Source organism: Bufo bufo, chromosome 9, assembly GCF_905171765.1.
Source record: "Bufo bufo chromosome 9, aBufBuf1.1, whole genome shotgun sequence".
Classification (NCBI taxonomy): Eukaryota; Metazoa; Chordata; class Amphibia; order Anura; family Bufonidae; genus Bufo; species Bufo bufo.
Window position 1 is genome coordinate 218,758,759 of NC_053397.1, and position 24,073 is coordinate 218,782,831.

Here is a 24,073-nt window from a genome sequence, read left to right on the forward strand (position 1 = left end):
CGCTTAAACTTTCATTAGACGGAGGGTAAAATATGCCTTGTTTATGCAGGGCAGGAAATTAAAGACGCGGTCTGCGGAAACCAATTACAATGGCGGCTAAGTGACAAATGAGTGGACTTTGGTGGGATCTGATTAATTAATAGAGGCCTCGGCGTGGCGGTAATTATTCAGGCTGAGAATGGTCATTTACAGATGGCAGCTCTCTGTTTTTGGTCCCATAAAAAAAAAAAAATCAAATCTATAAAAAATGAGAGGTGCCGGATTATCAAATATAATATAACTCTGGCGGTCATTAAAGGGGTTGTCTGAGATTTTGATGGCCTATAATCAGGAAAGATCATCAATATCAGATCGGCAGGAGTCCAACTCCCAGCACCTGCCGTCTGAAGGGGCCGCGGCGCCCACCGGTGCAGCTCAGTCCAATTCAAGTGAATGAGGCTGAGCTGCAATACTAAACATGGCCGCTGTACAATGCACTGCGCTGGACGGGGTGAGCTGCGGCCTCTACAAACAGCTAATCACCAGGGCTGTCTGATCCCCGCCGATCTGATACTAATGACCTATCCAGAGGATAACTCATCTGTATTATACGGGTTGCCGCATGAAAAAGATATTCTACAGTTTTCAAACCAGCACCTGGATCTGAATAGTTTTGTGATTGCATGTCATTAAAAATGCAGCATAGCCACTGAGCTATTCAATAAAATGTATCTGTATAGTGCCACCTGCTATTGTTTTTTTTTCTTATTATTTCTTTGTCCAGGTCAGATATCTGCACACGCTCAGTTTCATCCTTCAACTGCCTCCTGAGCTGTTATAGGGAGAGAGCACCAGCAGAAAGGACACGCCCCCTGAGCTTCAGCAGAAAGGACACGCCCCCTGAGCTGCCAGCTTGATATAAATCTAGCAGAGCAATGAATGGTAAGATCTTTGGATACATGTGAGGTGCAGGGCTGGTTCTAGGTTTGTCAGAAAAAAGATATGTTTTATAGGTCTGATTATTTTATTTATTTTTTATTTTATTTTTTTACACAAGTCATCAAGTCATGAGATAACCCCTTTAACAATTGCAGCATCTAAGTGGTTAAATGCTGCAAAAAAAAAAAAAAAAAAAAATTCTTTTTTTTTTTATTATCTGTTAAAAGTACTTTGTAACCCAAAACAGTAAAATAATTGTAATACCTCATATGTAATCCAACAGGAGAGCACAGTATGTGTGTTCTGGTACCTACCTTGAAATCCCACAAAGTAATAGGACTGTTTTGGTCGACCCCCAATGATACCAAGACAATATTCAAGGCTGAGGATCCCCTGAGGACAAGAAAATAACAGCATAAGGCTAGGGCTACACAACGACATTTGCCGCACAACAATTTATAATGGTAATGTACGGTGTCAGACTGGATTTTTTGCTACTGTCGTGTCGCAGTGCGACACTATCGACTATAGTTATAAAAATTGTCGCGCGACATTTCGTCGTGTAGCCCTAGCCTAAAAGTATTAAAGGGACTGTACAGAACTAGGAAAAAAAAACAAAAAAAAACAAAACAACTCAATATACACAGGCTGCACTCCCAAGACAAGCAGACGTCAGTTGCTGCTCATCTCTGGAGAAACAAAGGATAAGGGCTCATGTACGCGCCCATAGCAGTTTTTGCAGTCTGGAATTGCAGATCCGCAAAACAGATACCGGCGTGTGTGTTCAGTGTTTTACGGAACAAAATGTCCTTCCCTGTATAGAGCTGTCCTATCCTTGTCTGTCAAACGGACAAGAATATGACGACATGTTCAATTATTTTTGCAAAACTGCTACGTGGAAACGGAATGCACAAAGTCATTTCCGGTTTTTGTAGCCCCATTGAAGTGAATGGTTCCGCAAAAAAACAAAAAAAAAAACACATGCGATAAAAAAAAAAAAAAATAGGTTTATGGCAGAGATTGGGAAAGGAGGCTCGTTAGACATTATACTAGGGATCGACCGATATTGATTTTTTAGGGCAGATACCGATAATTTATACCGATATTCTGGGAATCTTTATTTTTGGAGAAAAAAAAATATAAAATTTTCCTACACAAATCTGCTGAAAATTAATATGTTTATTGTTAACGTGTATTTTTTTGTAAATCTTTTTCATTTATACTTAATATTTTAGTGTTTTTTTTTTTTACTAACTTTTAGCCCCCTTAGGGACTAGAACCCTTGTCCTATTCACCCTGATAGATCTCTATCAGAGTGAATAGGATCTCGCACTCTCCCTGCTGCCCTGTGCTCTGTGCACACAGCAGCATGGAGCCGACTATGGCAGCCAGGGCTTCAATAGCGTCCTGGCTGCCATGGTAACCGATCGGAGCCCCAGGATTACACAGCTGGGGCTCCGATCGGAGGAGCAGGGGAGAGGGGATCCTGTGGCCACTGCCACCAATGATTAATACTGGGGAGGGGGGGGGGGGGCGCACTGCGCCACCAATGATTAATATTGGGGGGCTTGGGGGGGAGGCACACTGCGCCACAAATGAAGATAAGTCTCATTTATTCATATACAGGAGGCGGGAGCTGGCTGCAGAATCACATAGCCGGCTCCCGACCTCTGAGCGGTAGCTGCGATCCGCGGCACCTAAGGGGTTAACTACCGCGGACCGCAGCTACCGCTCAGAGGTCGGGAGCCGGCTATGTGATTCTGCAGCCAGCTCCCGCCTCCTGTATATGAATTAATGAAAGACTTATCTTCATTGGTGGAGCGGTGGCCACAGCCCCGCCCCTCCTCTTATCTTCTCTCCTCTCATTGGCGGCAGCAGCAGCACAGGGGGAGGAGACACTGCTTCCTTCTCCCCTGTGCTGCGGAGGGAACACAGAGAGCGCTGAGAGCAGCGCGTTCTGTGTTCCCAATACGTTATCGGTATATCGGCAAAATAGATGCCGATAACCGTCAAAATCCTCAATATCAGCCGATAATATCGGTAAAGCCGATAATCGGTCGATCCCTATATTATACTGCGCTTTCCATTATAATTTAGTAAATTTAAGTGGAGGAATGGCAGGGTTTTATTTCACAATCATGCATAAGATAAAAAAATAAATAAATAAATTAAGCGTTGAAAAGCCTCCCCATGTGTACGGTGGGACAATAGACGACCCCCTCATCGTCCCCCTACCTTCACAAATGCGAAATATTCAGTATTGGTCCTTTCCCCGCCAAGTCTGACAGGAACCAGAATGAGAACGGATTTGTCACAGTCAGAGTTATCCTGCTGGTCGTAGACGTCGTCGCGATAAACTGTGGAAACAAGGAAAACGTAACCTTTACATCAGAGATGTTCTGCCAGCAAGCTTCAAGTGCCGCAACGCATCACCTCGCAATGCTGATTAAAGGGGTACTCCAGGTTTCAGCGAGTAAACACACAAAGTGTAAAAATTGTCCAAGCACCAATTCCTCACATTTTTTTAAGATCTGTTTGCAGTCATCCATTTTTTTTTACAAAACTTCTGGCCACAAACCGTGGTTTGAAGATAAGCTGAACATGACTGCTGTCTCCCGAACAGCACCACACCTGTCCACAGGTAAAGCGTGGTATTGCAGCTCAGCTCCATTCACTTCAATGGAGCAGTAATACCAGACAACCTATGGACAGGCGTGGAGCCGTTTCTGAAGACAGCAGGCATTTTTTTTTTCCCATACAGTGCGACCCATCCACACATATTCCAGCGTGCCCTATGCTTGCTGTCAGTGAATAGGAACACTATTGCATCGAGAGGTTGCATGCAACTTATTACAATTGTGTCCAGTATCTTCTGTGCGCTAAACACATCAACAGTACAAACCTTACTCCCGACACAAAATGGTTTGTTACAATGTATCAGGGCAGGCAAAATGTATCAGCCTCTTTAGTTTACAAAGCTGCGTGGTTCTAACACGTGGGGGAGATTTATCAAGGCCGGCACTTTCTGTGCTGGTCTCGACAATTCCTGCACCGCCGGAAGATGAGGCCTCGTCCTAAATTAGGCGCATCATAAATTAGAAGCATCCTCCTGGAGTCCGTTCGCCCCTATACAGAAACCTATGACAGCTCTGAGCTTCAGTAGAATTCTGGCTTCATTTGCGCTAGAAAACCGTTAAATTTGTCGGGTGGGAGGTCCTGCCTCCTTCCTGCCCTTGCCATGCCCCCTTTGTGAAAAGTAGCGAGGGCGGCATAAAAAGGGAGGAGATGCCACCATTTTGTAAAAAGTTTAAAAGTCGCAAACACATAGGGGATCATTTATTAAACATAAATGCACCTATATTAGACGTATTTCTGGGACAGATGGTGGTGCAAAGTCGCCCTTCCCATTTTCTACACCTGTTTTTGGCGTAGAAAATGGTCTAAATGTAAGACAGCAAGGAAGCAGTCTTACATTTAGAAGCGGCGGTGGATGCGCAGGAGTTATGGAGAGGCCTGCACCTCTACATAACTTCGGCGGATCCAACGCCAGTGCAGGGGCTTATCAAGAGCGGAGTCTAAAACAGCGGTCTTAATAAATGTGCCCCTTAGGGCTCGTTCACACAAACGCGTGATGCCCGTTGCCGTATTGCGGACCGCATTTGCGGATCCGCAATACACAGGTACCGTTCCGTGGCCATTCTGCATCACGTATGCGGACCCATTCATTTCAATGGGTCCGCAAATCCAGAGATGCGGAACGGAACACTACGGAAGCCCTACGGAGTGCTTTCTGGGGTTCCGTTCCGTGCTTCCGCACCGCAAAAAGATTGAAAAAGTTCTCTCTTTTTGCGGAACGGAAGGATCGCAGACCCATTCAAGTGAAGGGGTCTGTGATCCCTGTGCGGCTGCCCCACAATTTGCGGTCCACAGCATGGGCTTCACACGAGCCCTTAGTTTGTAACTTAACGCTGCTGTTCAGGTGCAAGTTTAAGACACACCAGCTCAGCCATCACTGAGCCTTGGAGGGCCAAGATGGCGACGGGATGTGGAGTGGGCACACTGTCAGCTAGGCAGGTGGTGTACTGGGAGGATCTGAGCCAGCCCTATGCAGCATGGGAATTGTAGTCTAGCAACACAATAGGAAGCAGCTACAGATTGTCAGCTTGCAATGTAAATATCGGAGCACGCTCACATCACTGGAAAAGACAGGAGCCAAAAGGTATTTGTGCGGCATTATTACACGTCACATCACGGTCAGACCATTTTCTAAATTTGAAATCAGTGTCAGAAACCTTTAAGGAAGTGAAGAGGACGCCACCTACTTGTACAGTCCTGAGCAACGTATATGGAAATCCCCTGAAGCTCTGGGTCAACGGAATCTTCCATTGCTTTCCTGGAAAACGTTAGACGACAGGTTACAATGTATCGTGTTTGTCTTACAAGGTTAAAACAATGTAGCTGCTTGCTGACTATGGAACGCAGACAGGTCACAGGAGTCGTACTTTGACGTCTTACATTGTGGACTACAATGGCAATGTGGCGTGCAATTTGCAACCAAAATTCCTCAAGGGTTGACGTTTTGGTGACAGACGAATCATAGGTGGCGATATGTCACAATGTAACCACGTAGACAATCAATGGACACAATGTCAGTGCTGCACTGCCATCTTCATCATGCCATGTAAGCCTGGCCAAAAGGACTGTTATGACCTTACCTGGGAGCATAAGGTATACAAAATATTAAATAAGTACAAAGAGAAAAACTAAGCACGCCAAAAATAGCAGAAACTGCAACTATAACCCCCACCCCCAAGGAACCATAACTGTCTTGAATAAAAAAATAAATACAAAAATACTAACTTTATACCGATATTCTATGCATTTTCATTTTTGAAGAATTTTTTTTTCTCTAATATATATATATATATATATATATATATATATATATATTTTAATAGTTTGGACTTTTCAGACGTGGCAATATGCAATAGATTTATTTTATGGGAAAGGAGGCGATTTATACCTAATATTTATTTTTTACTTTTTTTTAATAACTATTTCCCCCCTTAGGCCTCTTTTACACAGGCGTTGCGGGAAAATGTGCGGGAACACGCGCGATTTTTCCGCGCGAGTGCAAAACATTGTAATGCGTTTTGCACTTGCGTGAGAAAAATCGCGCATCTTTGGTACCCAAACTTCACAGAAGTTCGGGCTTGGGATTGGTGTTCTGTAGATTGTATTATTTTCCCTTATAACATGGTTATAAGAGAAAATAGCATTCTGAATACAAAAATGCATAGTAAAATAGCGCTGGAGGGGTTAAAAAAAACAACAACATTGCTTACCGGTAATCGTTTTTCTCGATACCCATGACGGCACCCAGTGCGACTCAGGACCTCCCATCAGGACAGGAAACCTGAGAAGATAAAAAGGACACACCTCCACCCAACACCAGTGGAAGAAATAAATTGTTCTCCGGAGAGAAGTGATAAGGGATTAAAGACCCTTTTTTTTTTTTTTTTTTTAAATCTATATTACTTCATATAGACCTGACTGATACCTTATATATATTTATAAATGTATCTGTATATGTATCTATATATGGGGAGGGAACTATCGGGTGCCGTCATGGGTATCGAGAAAAACGATTACCGGTAAGCAATGTTGTTTTCCCCTCACCCATGACGGCACCCAGTGCGAGATAGACTATAAGTAGAGTCTAGGGGGGGGGGGGGGGCCACAGCCTGCAGGACCTTCTGCCCAAATGAGGCGTCAGAATGGAGCTGCAACCTATAATGTTTGAGAAAGGTATGTGGGGAACTCCATGTAGCTGCCCTACAAATCTGAGCTAAGGACACGTCAGCCCTTTCAGCCCATGAAGTAGACACTGCCCGAGTAGAATGGGCCCCGAACCCAGAAGGAGGGGAAAGACCCAAGGAGATTTAAGCCTTTGTTATGGCCTTCTTCACCCATCTGGCAATAACCCCGCAGGATGCTTTCTTACCCCTATTCCCCCCTAAAAACTGGACAAGAAGGTTCTCGTCTTTCCTCCATGAAGACGTAACATCCAGGTAAACTAACAAGCATCTTTTAACGTCCAAGCAATGAAAACTTTTTTCCCTGCTATTGGAGGGGTTAGGAAAAAAGGAAGGCAACACAATGTCCTGGCTCCTGTGAAAATCCGAGACAACTTTGGGAAGGAAGGAAGGCAGGGGCCTAATTACTACTTGATTGTCCTGGATGACAGTACATGGTGGATGTGCAGAGAAGGCCTGGATCTCCGAGACCCTCCTAGCAGAGGTGATTGCCAGTAGAAAAGCCATTTTAAATGGACAGGATGTCAATTGGGATCTCTAACAAGGGCTCAAATGGCTTATCGGTTAGGGCTGTCAAGACCCTGTTTAAATCCCATGGGGGGGAAAGAGGCCTTACAGAAGGATGGATTCTGGCCGCGGCAGAAAGAAAACGTTTGACCCAAGAATGCATTGCTAACTGGTAGTCGAAAAAATAGCTCAAGGCTGATACCTGTACTTTTAGGGTGGAGGCTTTGAGTCCCTTGTCTAAACCTGCCTGCAAGAAGTCTAAAACTTTAGGTATTTCTGGAGGTTTAAATGGATCAGGACTAGACCCTAGAAAGGAAGCAAAGATATTCCACACTCTATTATATTTCCTGGCTGTTGTAGCTTTCCTACTGCCTAGAAGGGTGGAAACAACCTTGTTAGAAAGCCCTCTCCTCAACCAGATGCCCCTGTCAAACTCCACACTGCCAATTGTAGAATCTCCGGATTGGGGTGGCATACAGGCCCATGGAGAAGGAGGTCCTCCCTTGGAGGGATCGTCCAGGGGGGGGCTTCTGGCTAGATTTAACAGGGTGGAGTACCAGATCCTTTTGGGCCATTTCGGGGCTACCAGGATTATAGAGGCTCCCTCCCTCCGTACTTTCTTCAGTACTTGTGGAATTAGGGAAATAGGTGGGAAGGCATAGCCGCGTTCTCGGCTCCAATCCTGGGCCAGACTGTCCACGGCCGTGGGGTTCTCTGTGTGATTTAAGGAGAAGAACCTCTCTGTCTTCCTGTTCTTCCGGGTAGCGAAGAGGTCTATAGTTGGGGTCCCAAACCTTAAGACAATCTGGGAAAAGACTTCTCCGTTCAGACTCCACTCTGCCTGGCTGAGTTCCACTCGGCTTAAAAAGTCGGCCACCGTGTTCTCTTTTCCCTTTAGATGTTTTGCAGATAGGAGCAGGTTCCTGTCTTCTGCTTTTTTGAAAATTTCCTGGCAGAGGAAGATTAGGGATGGTATTTTTGTTCCGCCCTGGTGATTTATATAGGCCACTGTTGTTGAATTGTCCGAGTAAAAGACCAGTTTTTTGTTCAAGACATCTGGAACTGCCACCCTTAGAACTCTTTCTACTGCCCTGAGTTCCTTGTAATTTGATGTGCAGGCTCGGGTTCTTAAATCCCATCTTCCCTGCCAATATTTCCCATCTGAATGAGCCCCCCAACCCCACGGACTGGCGTCTGTTGTTATCCGTATGGGTTCTATGAAGGACCAGGGCATCCCTGCCGAAAGATTCTTCTCGGATGTCCACCATAGGAGGGAATACCTTGCTCTGGAGGAGAGATGAAATTTTTCCTCTAGTGTTTGTGGAAGACCATTCCATTTCTTTAAGATATCCCACTGTAACGATCTTGTGTGAATCTGAGCAAACGGCACTGCGGGAATCGTAGCCGTCAGGTGCCCTAATACTGCCATCGCCTTCCTGATGGAACATCGGAAGGAGCGGAAAAGGATCCAAACATGTTCCTTTGTTGAAACTATTTTCTTCTGAGGAAGGAATGTTTTCTGAGCTGTGGAATCTAGCTGCATCCCTAAAAATACGCAATTTTGAGAGGGGGTTAGGCAAGATTTTTCTCGATTGACCTTCCATCCCAGATCTTTCAATAGAGAACACACCAGGACAAGATCCGTCTGTAACTGTACCTTCGTCTGGGCTATGAACAAAAAATCGTCCAGATAGGGTACTAACACTATCCTGGACAATCGGAGGAATGCCACCATCTCCGCCACAACCTTTGTAAAAATTCTCGGGGCTTGTGAGACCCTAAACGGGAGGGCCCTGTATTGCAGGTGCAGAAGCTGGCCCTTTACTTGGACTGCCGTTCTCAAATACTTTTGGGAGGAGGGATGAATAGGGATGTGGTAATAAGCATCCTCTAAGTCTATACTTGCCATCCAGCAATCTTTGTATAACAGATCTATAGTTGTCTTTATCGTCTCCAACCGGAATCTTTTGTATTTCAGGAACTTGTTTAGTCGTTTTAGATTTAGAATCATTCGAAAGGACCCATTGGGTTTCTTTACTAGAAAGAGTGGGGAGTAATACCCCCTGCCCTCCTCTTCTATGGGAACTTGGCAAACGACTCCTTTGTCCAATAACAACTGAACCTCTGCCTCTAAAACTGTGGATTTTAAGGGATCTTTCGGAGTTGGAGTGTGGGTGAAGAAATTTTGGGGGTAGGAGAGAAACTCCAATCTGACTCCCTCTGCTATCCCTCCCAAAACCCATTTGTTTTGGGTGACCTTTGACCAAGCAGGGAGAAAGGAAGAGAGTCTCCCCCCAACTTGGAGCCCGGCGTCATTGCTGCTTATCTTTTTTATTATCTTAGGATTTGAAAAGAAAGCCGCTAGATTTCCTCTGAAATCGATCTCTCTCTTTCCTATCGTAGGGCTTGCCCCTCTGCCTTCTAAAGCTCTGCTGGGGCCTACGAAAAAAGGGGGGCTTCTGAGGGACAGGAAACCCCCCTTTTTTTGTCAGAGGCCTTCTCCAGGATGTCATCTAAAGATGACCCAAATAATCTGTCGCCTTCACACGGAAGGGCACAGAGTCTGGCCTTAGATCCCTGGTCACCCTTCCAGGATCTAAGCCAAATAGCTCTTCTAGCCGCGTTTGACATAGCAGAGGCTCTGGCGGAAAAGCGCATCACATCAGTGGAGGCATCCGTTAAAAAATCAGCTGCTTTTGAGAAGGTGGGGAGAGAAGCTAGGAGCTCTTCTCTAGGTCTTTTTTCTTTAAGATGTGACTCTAGCTGGTCAATCCATAGTCTCAGTGACCGGGAAACCCAGGTGGCTGCGACTGCCGGCCTGAGACAGGCGGCCGACGTCTCCCAAGCCCGTTTAAGATATATGTCCGCTTTCTTGTCTAACAGGTCAGAAAGACAACCTAAATCATCAAATGGGAGGGCAGACTTTTTTGCAATCTTGGCGACTGGTGCATCCACCGTAGGGGCCCTATCCCAGCTTGAGGACACTTTTTCTTCATAAGGGTATTTTCTTTTAACAGAGGAAGGTATGAAGAACTTTGTCAGGATTCTTCCACTCTTTTAATAATCGCCTGCATGCTTTCATGCATAGAAAAAACCCTATTTTTTTTAGGGCCTAATGCCTGAAAGGCCTGATCCGCAACTGATCTGGTCTGCTTAATGTCTTCCAGCTGCATAGTTGCTCGGACCGCTTTTAATAATGGCTGCGTATCCTCAGGGGAAAAGAAGGACTTCCCTGAATATTCCTCGTCCGAGGAATCTGAATTACTGGAATCTAACTGCCCGGATTCTCTGGCTTCACTATCGGACGAGTCCATTTCCATACTATCACATTCTGTGGCTTTATCCGGGGATCTGGCACGGCCTTTACTGAATGTCTTGAAGGATGCTTTGATTAAGGACCTCATAGATCTTGTAAGGGTCTGGGACTGTTCCGCTACCAGTTTGTCTATACATGCCGTACACAGAGGTTTCTGATAGGATGCAGATAGAGTCGTCTTACAATCTGCACACTCTGTGTTTTGACTTGGAAGACGACTTTTTTGGAGGCTTTGGGATCTAAGACAGAAACACCTTATTAGTAAAAAAGGAACGTTCTCACCATGTGAATTTTTCCTTCCCCATCCTTAGGACCAATACCGGACTTGCAGGCCTCAAGGGGTCCAGGGGTTCAGCGCGTCCATCTGTAGGCTCCGACATGCTTGCTAGCTGGATCCTACTTCAGCACAAACACACTGTGCCTCCGCTGGCTGCCTGCACCTGCCGCCGCATTTATAGATTTAAAAGACGCGCCTCGGCCCTCACTTCCGGGTCCTGCGCGTCGAGGGAGAAGCCCCCCCCCCCCCCCCCCGACGTCATCGGCCGGCCCTCCGAAAGATGGCCCCGCGCATGCGCATAAGCGCTCAGACGCGCGGGCGCCATTCTCAAACTGGGCAAGCCGGCGTGGGGAGCCGCCTGAACACGGCCACAGCGGCTCCCCGCAGGACCGGCAGCGAGTGCGGGCGCAGGCAGACTTGTGGGGAGCGGCTTCCGGCACGGCCACAGAACTACCGCTCCCCAGGGATAGGTCTTCCCACGGCAATGCCACAGACCCCCCCCCAGCGCTGGCTTCTTCTTTGAGGTACGTCCCGCAGAAATACTGCTGCTTCTCAGGAACTCCCATCCGGAGGACAGGAAACCTGAACTGGTGTTGGGTGGAGGTGTGTCCTTTTTATCTTCTCAGGTTTCCTGTCCTGATGGGAGGTCCTGAGTCGCACTGGGTGCCGTCATGGGTGAGGGGAAAATAAATAATTCTTTTTTTAACTCACCTTAGTCCAGTTGATCGCGCAGCCCGGCATCTCCTTCTGTCTCCTTTGCTGAACAGGACCTGTGGTGAGCATTCATTGCAGGAACAGGACCTGTGGTGACGTCACTCCGGTCATCACGTGGTCCATCACATGATCTTTTACCATGGTGATGGACCACGTGATGACCGGAGTGACGTCACCACAGGTCCTGTTATTGCAATGAATGCTCACCACAGATCCTGTTCAAAGGAGACAGACGAGAAGCCGGCTGCGCGATCAACTGGACTAAGGGGAGTTAAATTATTTTTTATTTTTTTTAACCCCTCCAGCGCTATTTTACTATGCATTCTTTATTCAGAATGCCATTTTCCCTTATAACCATGTTATAAGGGAAAATAATAATGATCGGGTCTCCATCCCGATCGTCTCCTAGCAACCGTGCGTGAAAATTGCACCGCATCCGCACTTGCTTGCGATTTTCACGCAACCCCATTCATTGCTATGGGGCCTGCGTTACGTGAAAAACGCACAAAGAGGAGCATGCTGCGATTTTCACGCAACGCACAAGTGATGCGTGAAAATCACCGCTCATGTGAACAGCCCCATAGAAATGAATGGGTCGGGATTCAGTGCGGGTGCAATGCGTTCAATCCGAGCGGAATACTCGCCCCTGTGAAAGGGGCCTTAGGAGTTAGAACCTGGGATCTTTTTATCCCTTGTCCTATTCATCCTGATAGAGATCCATTAGGGTGAATAGGACTTCACACTCTCCCTGCTGCCCTGTGCACACAGCATCAGGGAGATTACCATGGCAGCCAGGGCTTCAGTAGCGTCCTGGCTGCCATGGTAACCGATCGGAACCCCAGGATTACACTGCTGGGGCTCCGATCAGAAGCTGCCATTGCACCCCAAATGGAGGGGACCCTGTGGCCACTGCCACCAATGATTTTAATACTGGAGGGGTGGGGAGGGCGCACTGTGTCAATGATTTTAATACTTAGGGGTGGGGGCGCACTGCTCCACCAATGATTTTAATCCTGGGGGGTGGGGAGGGTGCAGGAAGCACTGCTCCACCAATGATTATAATACTGGGGAGGGCGCACTGCAACCCCAATGATAATATTGTTTAATACAGGAGGCGGGTGTGTGTGTGCATAATCACATAGCCGGCACCCTGCCTCTGACAGGGAGCTGCGATCAGCGGCAGCAGTTAACCCTTCAGGTGTGGCACCTGAGGGGTTGACTGCCGCTGATCGCAGCTTCCTGAATAATCACGCAGTCTGCCTGCCTCTTCTCCAGTCTCTCCTCATTGGCAGTGCGGCACAGGGGGGGGGGAGGGAAGGGAGAGAGCGACTCCTTCTCCCCTGTGCCGCTGAGGGAACATGAGCGCTTCTGTGACAGCGCGCTGTACGCATTATCGGCAAGGTAAGATGCAGATACCGATAACTTTAAAAATCTTGAATATCGGCCGATATCGGTAACTCCGATAAAAATCGGTCAATCCCTAAAAAATTACCATAATAGATTTATAGATACAGGCACATATATAATAGAAAAACTAATACAGATAAGTTACCACGGTAACACCAGAGCAAGCACGATGTTTACATTTCTACCATTCAGGCCATTTTAAGTTAACGCACCTCAGGAGGTGAGAGACGACCGCTGGCCCGTACCAGTCTCCAGCAACTTTCCCCGAGTGTTCCCCAAGCTTTATCAGCCGATGAATCCCGAAGTCGGCCATGGGATGATCGGAGAACCAAGAAATTATTTTCCGATGATCAAAAGCAGCTTGGTTTTCGTCTTCATTTTCTCTGGCCTCCTGAAGTTTGCTGGATGTGGTACCGTAGGGGTGGAGGTCATTGTACGATGACTCAATAGGGGCGAGCTTTCTGGCGCTGTTCTGTAACCAGAAGTCTGCCTCCGGCCGGTAAAGGTCCAGTGCGTTCAGCCATAACCAGTCTGTAAGAAGGGGAAGTAAAATAGGTTTACACTAAAACTATACAGTATTTATCCATAACATAATATTTTAACTGGAATATCACCCCCCCTTCCACCACAAATGTGCATTTAAGCGGTATCCTGATTAATATACAATTATGGCAGCAAATCCGTACAATACGCCTGAAACAGATCCCCCTCCCAATAACAGCGCCGTGCACAGATCCCCCCCCTCCCCATATTCTGGCAGTAACTTTTACTCAGCGCATCTTTATTACCTTACAATGAAGCTCAGGTAACAGGCAGAGCGGGCGGCGGCGTAACATCACTCACTCGACGCACCTGCTCCGCCAACTTTATAAATGAAGGAGGCGGAGCAGGCGCGTCACGTGAGTAAGTGACGTTACGCCGCCGTCCGCTCTGCCCGTTACTGGAGCTTCATTGTAAGGTAAAATAAAGATGCGCTGATTTAAAGTAAACCGCCCGCATAGCGACGAATCAGCGAATTTTCAATAACTGGATTCGTCGACAATGAATCCAGTTATCGAATATTATCGATAAAGTCGATTATTCGTTGCAGCCCTAAAGCACATATACCATAAACTGCAGTTATGCCTTTAAAGCTAGTCACTGGAATCCCCCTTAAAGGGGTTGCCCCAAGTGTTACAATTATTTTAACTTGGGAAAAGACTGGGCCCTGGAAAACAAAAACTAAAAAGTAGAACCAAATACATATAGTGCAGCACAAAATCCTGCCACCCCCGCCACAGCACTCAACACAGCAATACAGTAGGACACCTTCTTCTGCCAGCCAGGTACATAAGTGCCAGATGCTCCTAGCATTAAAGGGATATTCCCATCTTGGACATTGGGGGCATATCACTAGGATATTCCCCCTATTTTCAGCCCTCCCTAGAAATAAATGTAGGGCCGCTGCGCATGTGCAGTGCGCCCTCCTGCATTTTGCAGGCTCCGTTATAAGTATAGGTGCAGTAACATCAGATATGAAATAATGCTGAGAATCACAGCGCTATCTACCCGACTGGCGGCCGTAAGGAGGGCTTGGGCGGACCCCTGGGCAACGCCCCACCAGGGAATTTTCCCTCCACAGGATACAATATAAGCAGCTGATCGGCGAGGGTCTATGTGAGATAGTGAAGCGCTGGACTCCTCTTCGGCAGTCCCATACAGATAAGGGGAGCAGCAGCAGCACGTGTCCTCGACTGCTGCTCCTCATACGGAGGGGGGGGGGGGCAAAATATATTAAAAAAATGTTCTCTTGATCAGTGAGGGTCCCAGCAGTTGGACCCCCATCAATCAATTATTTCTGCAGATCTTCACCCTTTGCAAAGCACAGGATGAAAAACTGCGGAAAATCGGTGACAAAATTCACATGTAAAACAAGTGGATTTCACTGCAACTCCACGACGTATCCACCTAGAGGGTTCTGAGGGCCCCAGCGGGACATAACCTGTAAAATAATTAGAACTAACCTCTCCCTATGAAGTGAACCAGAAGCCCCTGAGCCAGTAACATCTGCCCGGTCCTCAGGGTGCAGCCCCAGCCGCAATCTGTGGTCCATGTCGAACCATCTATTAGGGGAAACTCTTCCCTGTAGGTCAGCCATATCCTGGAAATAAAGTCCTTCCGGAAATCCTCCACCGTGCCAAATCCGTCTTCATTCGTTACCGACCCAGAATCTGAGCCATTGGGAGAAGATTCAGAATCTGTTCAGAAATTAGAAGTGAAAAAGTCAGGAAACGGCCAAATGATAATCTCCAGGAATTGTGGAATCGAGACTATATGGCCACACATTAGACTGCTGGCAGAGTTGGCATGGGGTCAGCGGGTCTATGGTCGCCTGTAGACAGCGGTCAACCTACTGGAACTCACCCTCAAATTTGAAATGGTAGCATTTGCCAAGTAAAAAGACAGGGGAGTTCCGTCTAAAATAGGTTTTCGTCCTGAGCACCCAGCCTAAAATAAAAAACAAATAAAAATAAAAATGACAAATTTCTACAATAAGAACTGTAATAAGCATAACAGAAAGAAAAAAAAAAAAAAAAAGATTTTTGTAAAACTTACCAGTAAAATCTCTCTCGCTCTTCATTGGGGGACACAGGGCCCATGGGTATAGCCATGTCCTCTAGGAGGCGCTGACACTAGTAAAAGCTGTTAGCTCCGCCCCTGGCAGCGATACCCCCTCCAGCCTGGAGAGAGAGCTTCAGTTTGTGAGAAGCAAGTAAACCAACAAAAAAAACGTGGAACAGCAACAATGCCGAGAACCGAACCAGGTTCTAACCAGCAACAGCCACAACTGTGGCCGGACAACAATACTGGGTGGGTGCCGTGTCCCCCAATGAAGAGCGAGAAAGATTTTACTGGTAAGTTTTACAAAAATCTCGTTTTCTCGCCCATATTCATTGGGGGGACACAGATCGTGGGACGTCCGAGAGCAGTCCACAGGGAGGGGAAAAACTACAGACCCATGGAGCAAGCGCCCCTGCAGGCAACTAAGAACGGCCGCCTGCAAGACCAGGCGGCCCAAGGCAGCGCACGGCGATGCACAAGTATGCATCTGGCAAAATCCTGTGAATGTGCGCAAGGATGACAGTAGCCGCCCTGCACAACTGCGCGGCCGAATCTTGAACCCTCCAAGCCCAAGAGCGCCCACCACTCTGGTGGAGTGAGCCGTGACAACAAAGGGCGGAACCCTGCCCCGGGTGCAGTATGTTTCAGCAATTGCAGACGTGCAATTGCCACCCTGGAAGCCGCCAATGCCTTGCGAGGACCCTCCGGGAAGACAAAAAAAAAGAGGAGTCCGTACGCCGGAAGGAACTGGAGGCTGGCAATTAAATAGTCAGAGCCCTGACAACGTCCAAATGGTGGAACTCACTTATCCTAGGGTGTGAAGGGGAGGGACACGGTGATGGAAGGACAATTTCTTCATTGAAATGGAAATCAGAGACCACCGTCGGGAGAAGGAATGAACCGCTTAACCCTGTGAAGAACCAGGAAGGTTCTCTGCAAGAGAGCGCCCCAACCCGGACACCAGTCTGATGGATGTGATAGTCACAAGAAAAAACTACATTCCAGGACCGGAGTCGGAGAGACATCTCCTGCAAGGGTTCAAGGGGTGGGGGAATTCCAGAACGCTGAAAAGACTAAAGTTCAGATCCCAAGGCGGTAAAGGAGGACGGTACGGAGGAACCGTAGGTGCCATTCCCTGAAGGAAGATTATTATGGGCACCGGGTGGGTCAGAGGACGCTGGAAAAAGGATAGAAAGCGCCGAACCTGACCCATCAAGAAACCAAGGGATAAACCAAAAACCCAGGACCGCAGGATCCACCCCTGCTAAAGGGAAGCGCTCCACAGAAACGGCAATTGGTCCACCGAAGAGGCTTGTGGGGAGACAGAAGTCAGCTGATAAACTACCAAGAAATAAAAACGCCTGAATGAGGCGTGTCCAACCGCAAGCCAAGGAATCAATACATTGGATAGCTAGAAGTAGAGACTATATGAGAATCATATCAGTCAGCGACCGTGTATTGACGGTGTAGCAACGCTGCTCGACGGAAATTTCGACCAGACCAAGACGAGAGAAAAACTCCTGCCTCGAGGAGGAAGAATAGAAGAGGGGTGTTCTGTTCCCGGAACGAAACTCCATCAACGGTGGAGAGTCGTGACAGCACCCCAGCTCCGCCTGGCGTGGTGAGTCTTAGTATAGCCACGGAATGTGCAGTGAAAAGGCATGACTACCATCGGACTGACGAGGTAGTTGTAGATACAGGTAGTACACCCAGGACCAACGGGTAGGATTCACCTGTAGAAGGAGAATATGGAAAACATCACAGCCCAACAGTCAGTCCGGAAAGAGACTGGAAGAAAAATAAACACAGAACCAATACCCTGCATCAACGGGGATAGGGGACGCATGAGTGACGCTGGGCAACTCTGTGAGGAGAGAGGTTGTCATATTCATGCCCCAAACCGGCACTGAAGGAAAAGGACACAACATGGAAACAGCCACAGTATCTACTGGCACCACCGAAATACCATTAGAAGAGTAGAGCACCAGCGTGTATCGATACTAGCTACGCTCCACTTGAAGAAGCTAAGGCATCTATAGCCGTGGCGTAGTTGAAGTGCAAGGCGTAGTTGAAGTGCAACATCCGAGACGTGTACTCATTCCCCACAATAGTGGATCACTTGTGGAAGGGGCAATGTTGCAATTATCCCACCAATGAAAGGGGGTAATGCTTACGACAAGCACTGCACTCAGTGGTAGTGCAAGCACTCCACCATGAAGGGTGGTAATGCATCTATCAGGAACTGAATCCAAGTAGAGAAAGTACGCCTCTTACGGAAAGGGCAAGGCATATGGAGCAAGCGCCCCTATCAATACCCCACCTACGTAATGGGGTAAGATACAGTGAACACTGAACCAGGGATAATGCCATAGCGCCACCAATGGAAGAGGCTAATGCATACAGTAAGTACTGTTCCCAGTGGGAATCCAATTCCGCCACCTACTAAAAGGGGAACGCCTACTGCAAGCACTGAAACCGTTCTAGTGCGGTTAGACCTCAATGGAGAGAGGTAATATCCAAGGGAGTACTGCATCCAGTAGTAGTGCAAATACTCCGCCTAAGGAAGGGGGTAATGCATATGACAAGTACTGCAGTCTACCTCGGATGAAGATCGCACCGGAATCACAGCAGAGACGAGAATTTGCGAAGCCGGGGCCTAAGTTATGGCTACTGCTGCCGGAAAGCACCCCCGCCCTACTGACAGGCCGGCCTGGGCACAGGGGGCGTAAGTGAATGTCGACCAGACCATGTAGAGAGAAGATGTCCATTAGAATGCGCCCTCCGGCCGTGGAGAACGCTCCGCGGGCCAGAGGAAGAAGGAAAGGGTAGCCCCAAATTTAACGGCGCCTGGACACGGAGCTGGTGGATCTCCTCTGGAGCAGCGCGCTGGCGCCCGCTCCCTAGAAGGGGATTATGGCGTTGGGGAGCGGGAGCCTCCTCCGCTCCCCTCCTGTAGCGAGGTAAAAACTCAGAGCACAGCGGTGCGCTCGGCCGCCCGCTGTGCCCAACAGTGCCTGCAGGAGACAGTCATACCTGGCCGTTAACTCCCTATGTGCCCGTGTAGTGTCGGCACAGAGGGAGGGAATCCACCGAAAGTCCAGGGCTCTGATAATGAAGCCCGGTGTCTGGCCCAGTCATCGTGGGGAGGGAGGGGAAAGCAGAGAGCCCGATGCTTTGCCAAATAGGGAGGAGGGAGGGAAGGAGAGGGTTAACATACTCACCTATCTTCCTCCTCTTCTCTTCACCCTCCCTAAGTGGGCCCATAAGGTACCTTTTCCAGCAGGGTCACCTCCTCAGCAGCTGGCACCGGAGTGGCAGGAGTCTGGTATGGCGGGAGGGTTTTCTCTTTGGCGGACCTAGGTGACCCCTTGGCTGGCGGGATGCAGGGGAGCGAGGCTGCCCTGGTCCACCTTGTCTTCTGTGGAGGAGGCAGCAGTGCGGATGACTGGCACTGGAGCAACTCGACCCTGGGAGAACAGAGAGGCGAGAATAAAAACTAAAATAAAAAATCTTCAGGAGATCACTGCAGAGCAGGGAGGTCTTGCCTCCTATTGACACTAGAAAAAAACGGAAGCTCTCTCTCCAGGCTGGAGGGGGTATAGCTACCGGGGGAGGAGATAACAGCTTTTACTAGTGTCAACGCCTCCTAGGGGACATAGCTATACCCACGGTTTCCTGTGTCCCCCCAATGAATATGGGCGAGAAAAAATGAATAGCGCGATACACTGATCTATAGGATTTGACGCAACGTATGACAGACAAGCAAACAAGAGTTGTAGCTTGAAGCTCCTAAACCCTAATGTGTACAATTAACCCTAAGATTTGCTTTCTCACCTACTTGTAAAGCTGCGTGTTCATAGCTCAGGGGGCGTTCCCTGCTTTCAGATGTGCAAGTTCAGAGCTCACTGGGCATTCCCGTCTTGTGAAGCTGCAGGTTCAGAGCTCATGGGGCGTTCCAGTCTTGTGAAACTGCAGGTCCGGAGCTCGGAGGGGGGAGGGGTTCCCTGTGAAGCTACCCTGTTGATTGACAGGGCCAGCCGCGATCTCCTCCTCCGACTGGCCCTGTCAGCATCTCAAAAATTGTGCGCCTGTGTTGATTCGGCACAGGCGCTCTGAGAGAAGGAGGCTCGCCTCCTCAGCACTCCCTCAGTGCGCCTGCGCCGATGACATCTTCTATTTCGGTGATGTCATCGGCGCAGGCGCACTGAGGGAGTTCTGAGGAGACGAGCCTCCTCATCTCAGAGCGCCTGTGCCGAATCAACACAGGCGTGCGATTTTTAAAATGCAGACAGGGCCAACCAGAGGAGGAGATCGCGGCTGGCCCTGTCAATCAACAGGAGGAGGGGGCGTTTTTTTTTGCGGCTGCTACCAGCAAGTAGACGCCCTACTTGCTGGTAGACAGGTAATTAGCATATTATAAAAGTATGTTTTTTGACATCTCTACTGAACGAAAATGATTAACAACATAATGTATAGATATATCGCAGGATAGGGATTAGAAGTACACAAAAAAAAATATATATATATGAGTTTAGTGGGGTGACAGAAGCCCTTTAAAGGTCTCATGCACACGACCATATTTTGTATCCACGTCCAATCCGTACTTTGTGGATTGCACACAGGCCCAGCCAAGTGTGCTGTCCGCATCCGTGTGTCCCTTCCGCAAATTATACAACATGTTCTGGACAAGAATAGTCATTTCTAGTGATGGGAATAAGAAAAAATAAAAATAAAAATGCAGATTGCACCCGGAAAGTATCTGCATTTTGCAGATCTGTGGTTTGTGAGCAGCGACACGGACATAGTCGTGTGCATGAGGCCGAAAGGGGTTGTCAACACTGTTGTAAGTAAGGGTCCAGTCACACGTTCGTGTGTTTTCCGGACCCGTAAAAACACAGACACCGGCAATGTGCTTTCCACATTTTGCAGACCGCACATCGCCGACACTTAATAGAAAATGCCTATTCCTGTCCGCAATTGCGGACAAGAATAGGACAAGTTCTATTTTTTTCAAGGAACAGAATTGCGGACCCGGAAGTGCAGATCCGCAATTCCGGATCCGGGCAGCACATCGTGCAGCCCCAAGAAATGAATGGGTCCGCAATTCTGTCCCGCACGTGTAAATGGACCCCAAGTCTCCTTGCTCAAGAAATTGGCCTCCTGTGAGCAAACCAAAGCCTTCTCCTTTCCATTCCTTGCACAGCTGCCTCCTGACACAATGTATCAATGTGGGGGAAAGTTTCTTTATGTTGACTGACATTTTCTTTGACAGAATTCGCTTGTGAAACGCCTTAAATCCTCTTTCCATTCATTGTAATGAGAATCCACACTAAGTTAGTTATACATTGTAGATGTTTTATATTAGGGTGGAAACAGTGCCTGAAAAATCCCACTGAAACTGAAGGTCACTTGGATGCCAAAAAATGCAAACATTTTGAAATCGGCATCCAAAATCTATATGGAAAACCTGCCGATTTTGGAGGCCGATACAGCGACTGATTTTTCTACCTCACGTGAACATGCAATGGATTTGTTGCAGCAATTTCAGGGACAGAAAATCTGCTCAGTTCCTCTGAAAGGAAGGGGGGGGGGGGGGGGTGAGTTTCTGCAGGAAGCACATGTTAAATGGGGCAGAAGCAGAAATTGCTGCAACAAATCTGTCCCATGTGAATTCGCCCCAAGCCTAACAGAAGGCGAGCCTTTCTCCGGTCATGGACTCCAGGCTGATGGCTCTTACATATACTCAAATAGTAATGGACTGCAGCTGCATGAGGATGAGGCAAGTTTTTAGGTGCATTTTTGTCAAAACCGTAGCGTCCCTCAGGTTCAGTGTTCGCTCTCATAACAAAGATTAAGGAATGTGGTGAATGATGATGAACCGAGCTTACTGTATTTTACATTATGCCACGCAGATAAAAACATAGACTTGACTTTTTCATCGGTGCCGCTGGCTTCCATATTCGCCCCGTGGGAATGAACCCATACCTTGTGTGGTCTGGAAAGTCATACCTAGAAGCAAAAGAAAAAAAAAAAAAAGGGAACATATCAGTGACGGGCGAGTGACTCGCTGTATGAGACATTCCACAACGTTCTAATGTACTTTGTGCTTCAATTCCTTACAATTCTTAAGAGCCCTGCTCCCTGTCAGTGAAAGACAACCTTCTTAAGCTACATGCACACGACCGCTGTGTGTTTTGCGGTCCACAAAACACAGATGCAGTCTGTGTGCGTTCCGCCATTTGCGGAACAGCACGGACTGCCATTGATATAACTGCCTATTCTTGTCCGCAAAACGGACAAGAATAGGACAGGTTATATTTTTTTCCGGACCACGGAACGGAGCAACGGATGTGGGCAGCACACGGAGTGCTGTCCGCATCTTTTGCGGCCCCATTGAAGTGAATGGGTCCGCATCCAAGCCGCAAAAACTGCGTCTCGGATGTGGAAAAAAAAACGGTTGTGTGCATGAGACCTTAGGCTGCATGCACACGACCGTATGCGTTTTGCAGTCCGCAAATTGCAGATCCACAATAAAATAAAAAAAACAACTAAAAACTGATGACGTCCGTATGGCTTTTTTTGCAGATCCATTGTATATGCCTATCCTTGTCTGCAAAACGGACAAGGATTGGACATGCTCTATTTTTTTGCAGAATGGAACCACGGAAGCGGAAAACAAATGGTTGACTATCCGTATTTTTTAACAGCTCCATAGAAATTAATGGGTCTACATACTATTCGGGGAAAAAAAAAAAAAAATGGACACGGAAACGAAATACATTTGTGTGCATGTAGCCTTATTAATAACCAGAGAGTGAAAACTTGTAAAGATATACTTCTGAGGGTTTGTTACAATTGTATCCATTTGTGAAATAAACAGCAGCAGCACCAATCTCTCTCCTGTCCTGATGGTTGGATACAATGTATCAGTCTGGGGTCTGGATGTTTGACTTTGCAGTAGCTCACAGGGGATTGTCCAGACTGGATACAAGTGTAGCAAGGGCACAGGCTGCCCAATTCTGGAAGCTGGAAAAACGGGGAAGCGCAAGGATCTGAGCCACCTTGACCGCGATCATATTTGGACGCCTGGAAGCTTGTGTCTGAGCATCTCCAAACCAGTTGGTCTTGTGGGCTGAACAAGGAACAAAAACCAGTGACCGCATCAAGTGAGTCCGGTCCAAGGCTTATTAATAGGGGGTGTGGAGTGAAGGCTAGCCCGTCTGGTCCGATCCATACAGAAGAGCTACTCTAGAGCCAACTGCTGACAACATTCCTGCTGCCGATGACAGAAAGGTGTCAGGATACACAGCTGTGTAGATTTAGAGCGGTCAGAGAGCCCACGATGACCCCTGTCCACTGCTGAAAGTGCCTACAATGGAGCCGCGAGCATCAAAACTGGACCATGAAGCAATAAGAGAAGGCGGCCTGGTCTGATGAATCAGGTTACATCATGTGGGCGGCCGGGCGCGTGTGCGTCACTTACCTGGGGAGGAGATGGCATAGGGTGCACTATGGGAGGAAGACAAGCCGGCGGAGGCAGTGTGAGGCTCCAGGCAATGTTCTGCTGCAAACCTTGTCTCCTGGTATTATGTGAATGTGACATGTACCCCCTACCTAACCACTGTACAGACATGGCAGCGGTGCCCCCTAATGGCAGTGCCCTCCTTCAGCAGGATAAGGTCCGGCCTCACTGCAGAAACTGCGCAGGAATAAGAAACATGACAGATGAAGGTGATGCCTTGTCTCCAGATTCCCAGATCTCAATCAGATCGTCATCTGTGGGATGTGCTGGAAAACAAGTCGGATCCATGGAGGCCGCACCGAGCAACTTCCAGGATCTGCTGCTAACGTGCCGGATACCACAGGACACCTCAGAGGTCTTGTGGAGTCCAGGCCTTGACGGGTCAGAGCATGAGGGGGGGGGGGGGGGGTTTAAACAATATTAGGGAGGGGGTTATGAACTTGCAATTTTCCAACCACGAAAACAAGGAATGAAGCCGTCGTCAGCAGTAGGGTTGTTGCGGGTATCGAAATATCGATACTTTTGTCCCGGTATTGATACAATACGGGAATTTGACATTTATTTATCGATACTGGGCTGCGCTACTGCTTTGCCTAGGGCAGCAGGGAGAGTGTGAAGTCCTAGTCACGCTAATAGAGATCCATCAGGGTGAACAGGACAAGGGATGAGAAGAGCCCAGGTTCTACCCCTAAGGGGGAAATAGTTATTAAATAAAAAGTTAAAAACCCAAACACCTAAATATTAAGTATAAATCACCCCTTTTCCAGTGTGTGTGTGTATGTGTGTGTATATATATATATATATATATATATATATATAATCACATATCGCCACTTTTATGCAGTGAACACTGGAACAGAGTAAAAAAAAAAAAAAAAAAAAAAAAATGCGTGATTCGCCATTTTTTTTAAATGCAGAATGCACGCGGCTTTTTTTGGAGTTTAATTTTTTTCCCGCTGTACCAAGTATCGCAATACTTTTTTATGGTATCAAAA

The 24,073-nt window shown here is 47.7% G+C and overlaps 1 protein-coding gene across 4 annotated transcripts in view; it reads right to left on the reverse strand.

The window, feature by feature from the left end:
* ATG4C (autophagy related 4C cysteine peptidase) overlaps positions 1–24,073 on the reverse strand; it is a 36,142-nt gene that overhangs the window by 11,190 nt on the left and 879 nt on the right. For 2 of the 4 annotated variants that reach the window (XM_040407544.1, XM_040407542.1), the window contains exons 2-8: positions 21,445–21,565; positions 15,359–15,442; positions 14,959–15,192; positions 13,168–13,486; positions 5,241–5,311; positions 3,154–3,275; positions 1,233–1,311 (exon numbers count right to left, since the gene is read on the reverse strand). In XM_040407544.1, the coding sequence (XP_040263478.1) occupies positions 1,233–1,311; positions 3,154–3,275; positions 5,241–5,311; positions 13,168–13,486; positions 14,959–15,192; positions 15,359–15,442; positions 21,445–21,514 (979 nt within the window). In that variant the 5' untranslated portion in view covers positions 21,515–21,565. Of the gene's footprint in view, positions 1–1,232; positions 1,312–3,153; positions 3,276–5,240; positions 5,312–13,167; positions 13,487–14,958; positions 15,193–15,358; positions 15,443–21,444; positions 21,566–23,036; positions 23,245–24,073 lie in introns of those variants that run through there. The other 2 variants (XM_040407545.1, XM_040407541.1) reach the window with 2 other exon arrangements.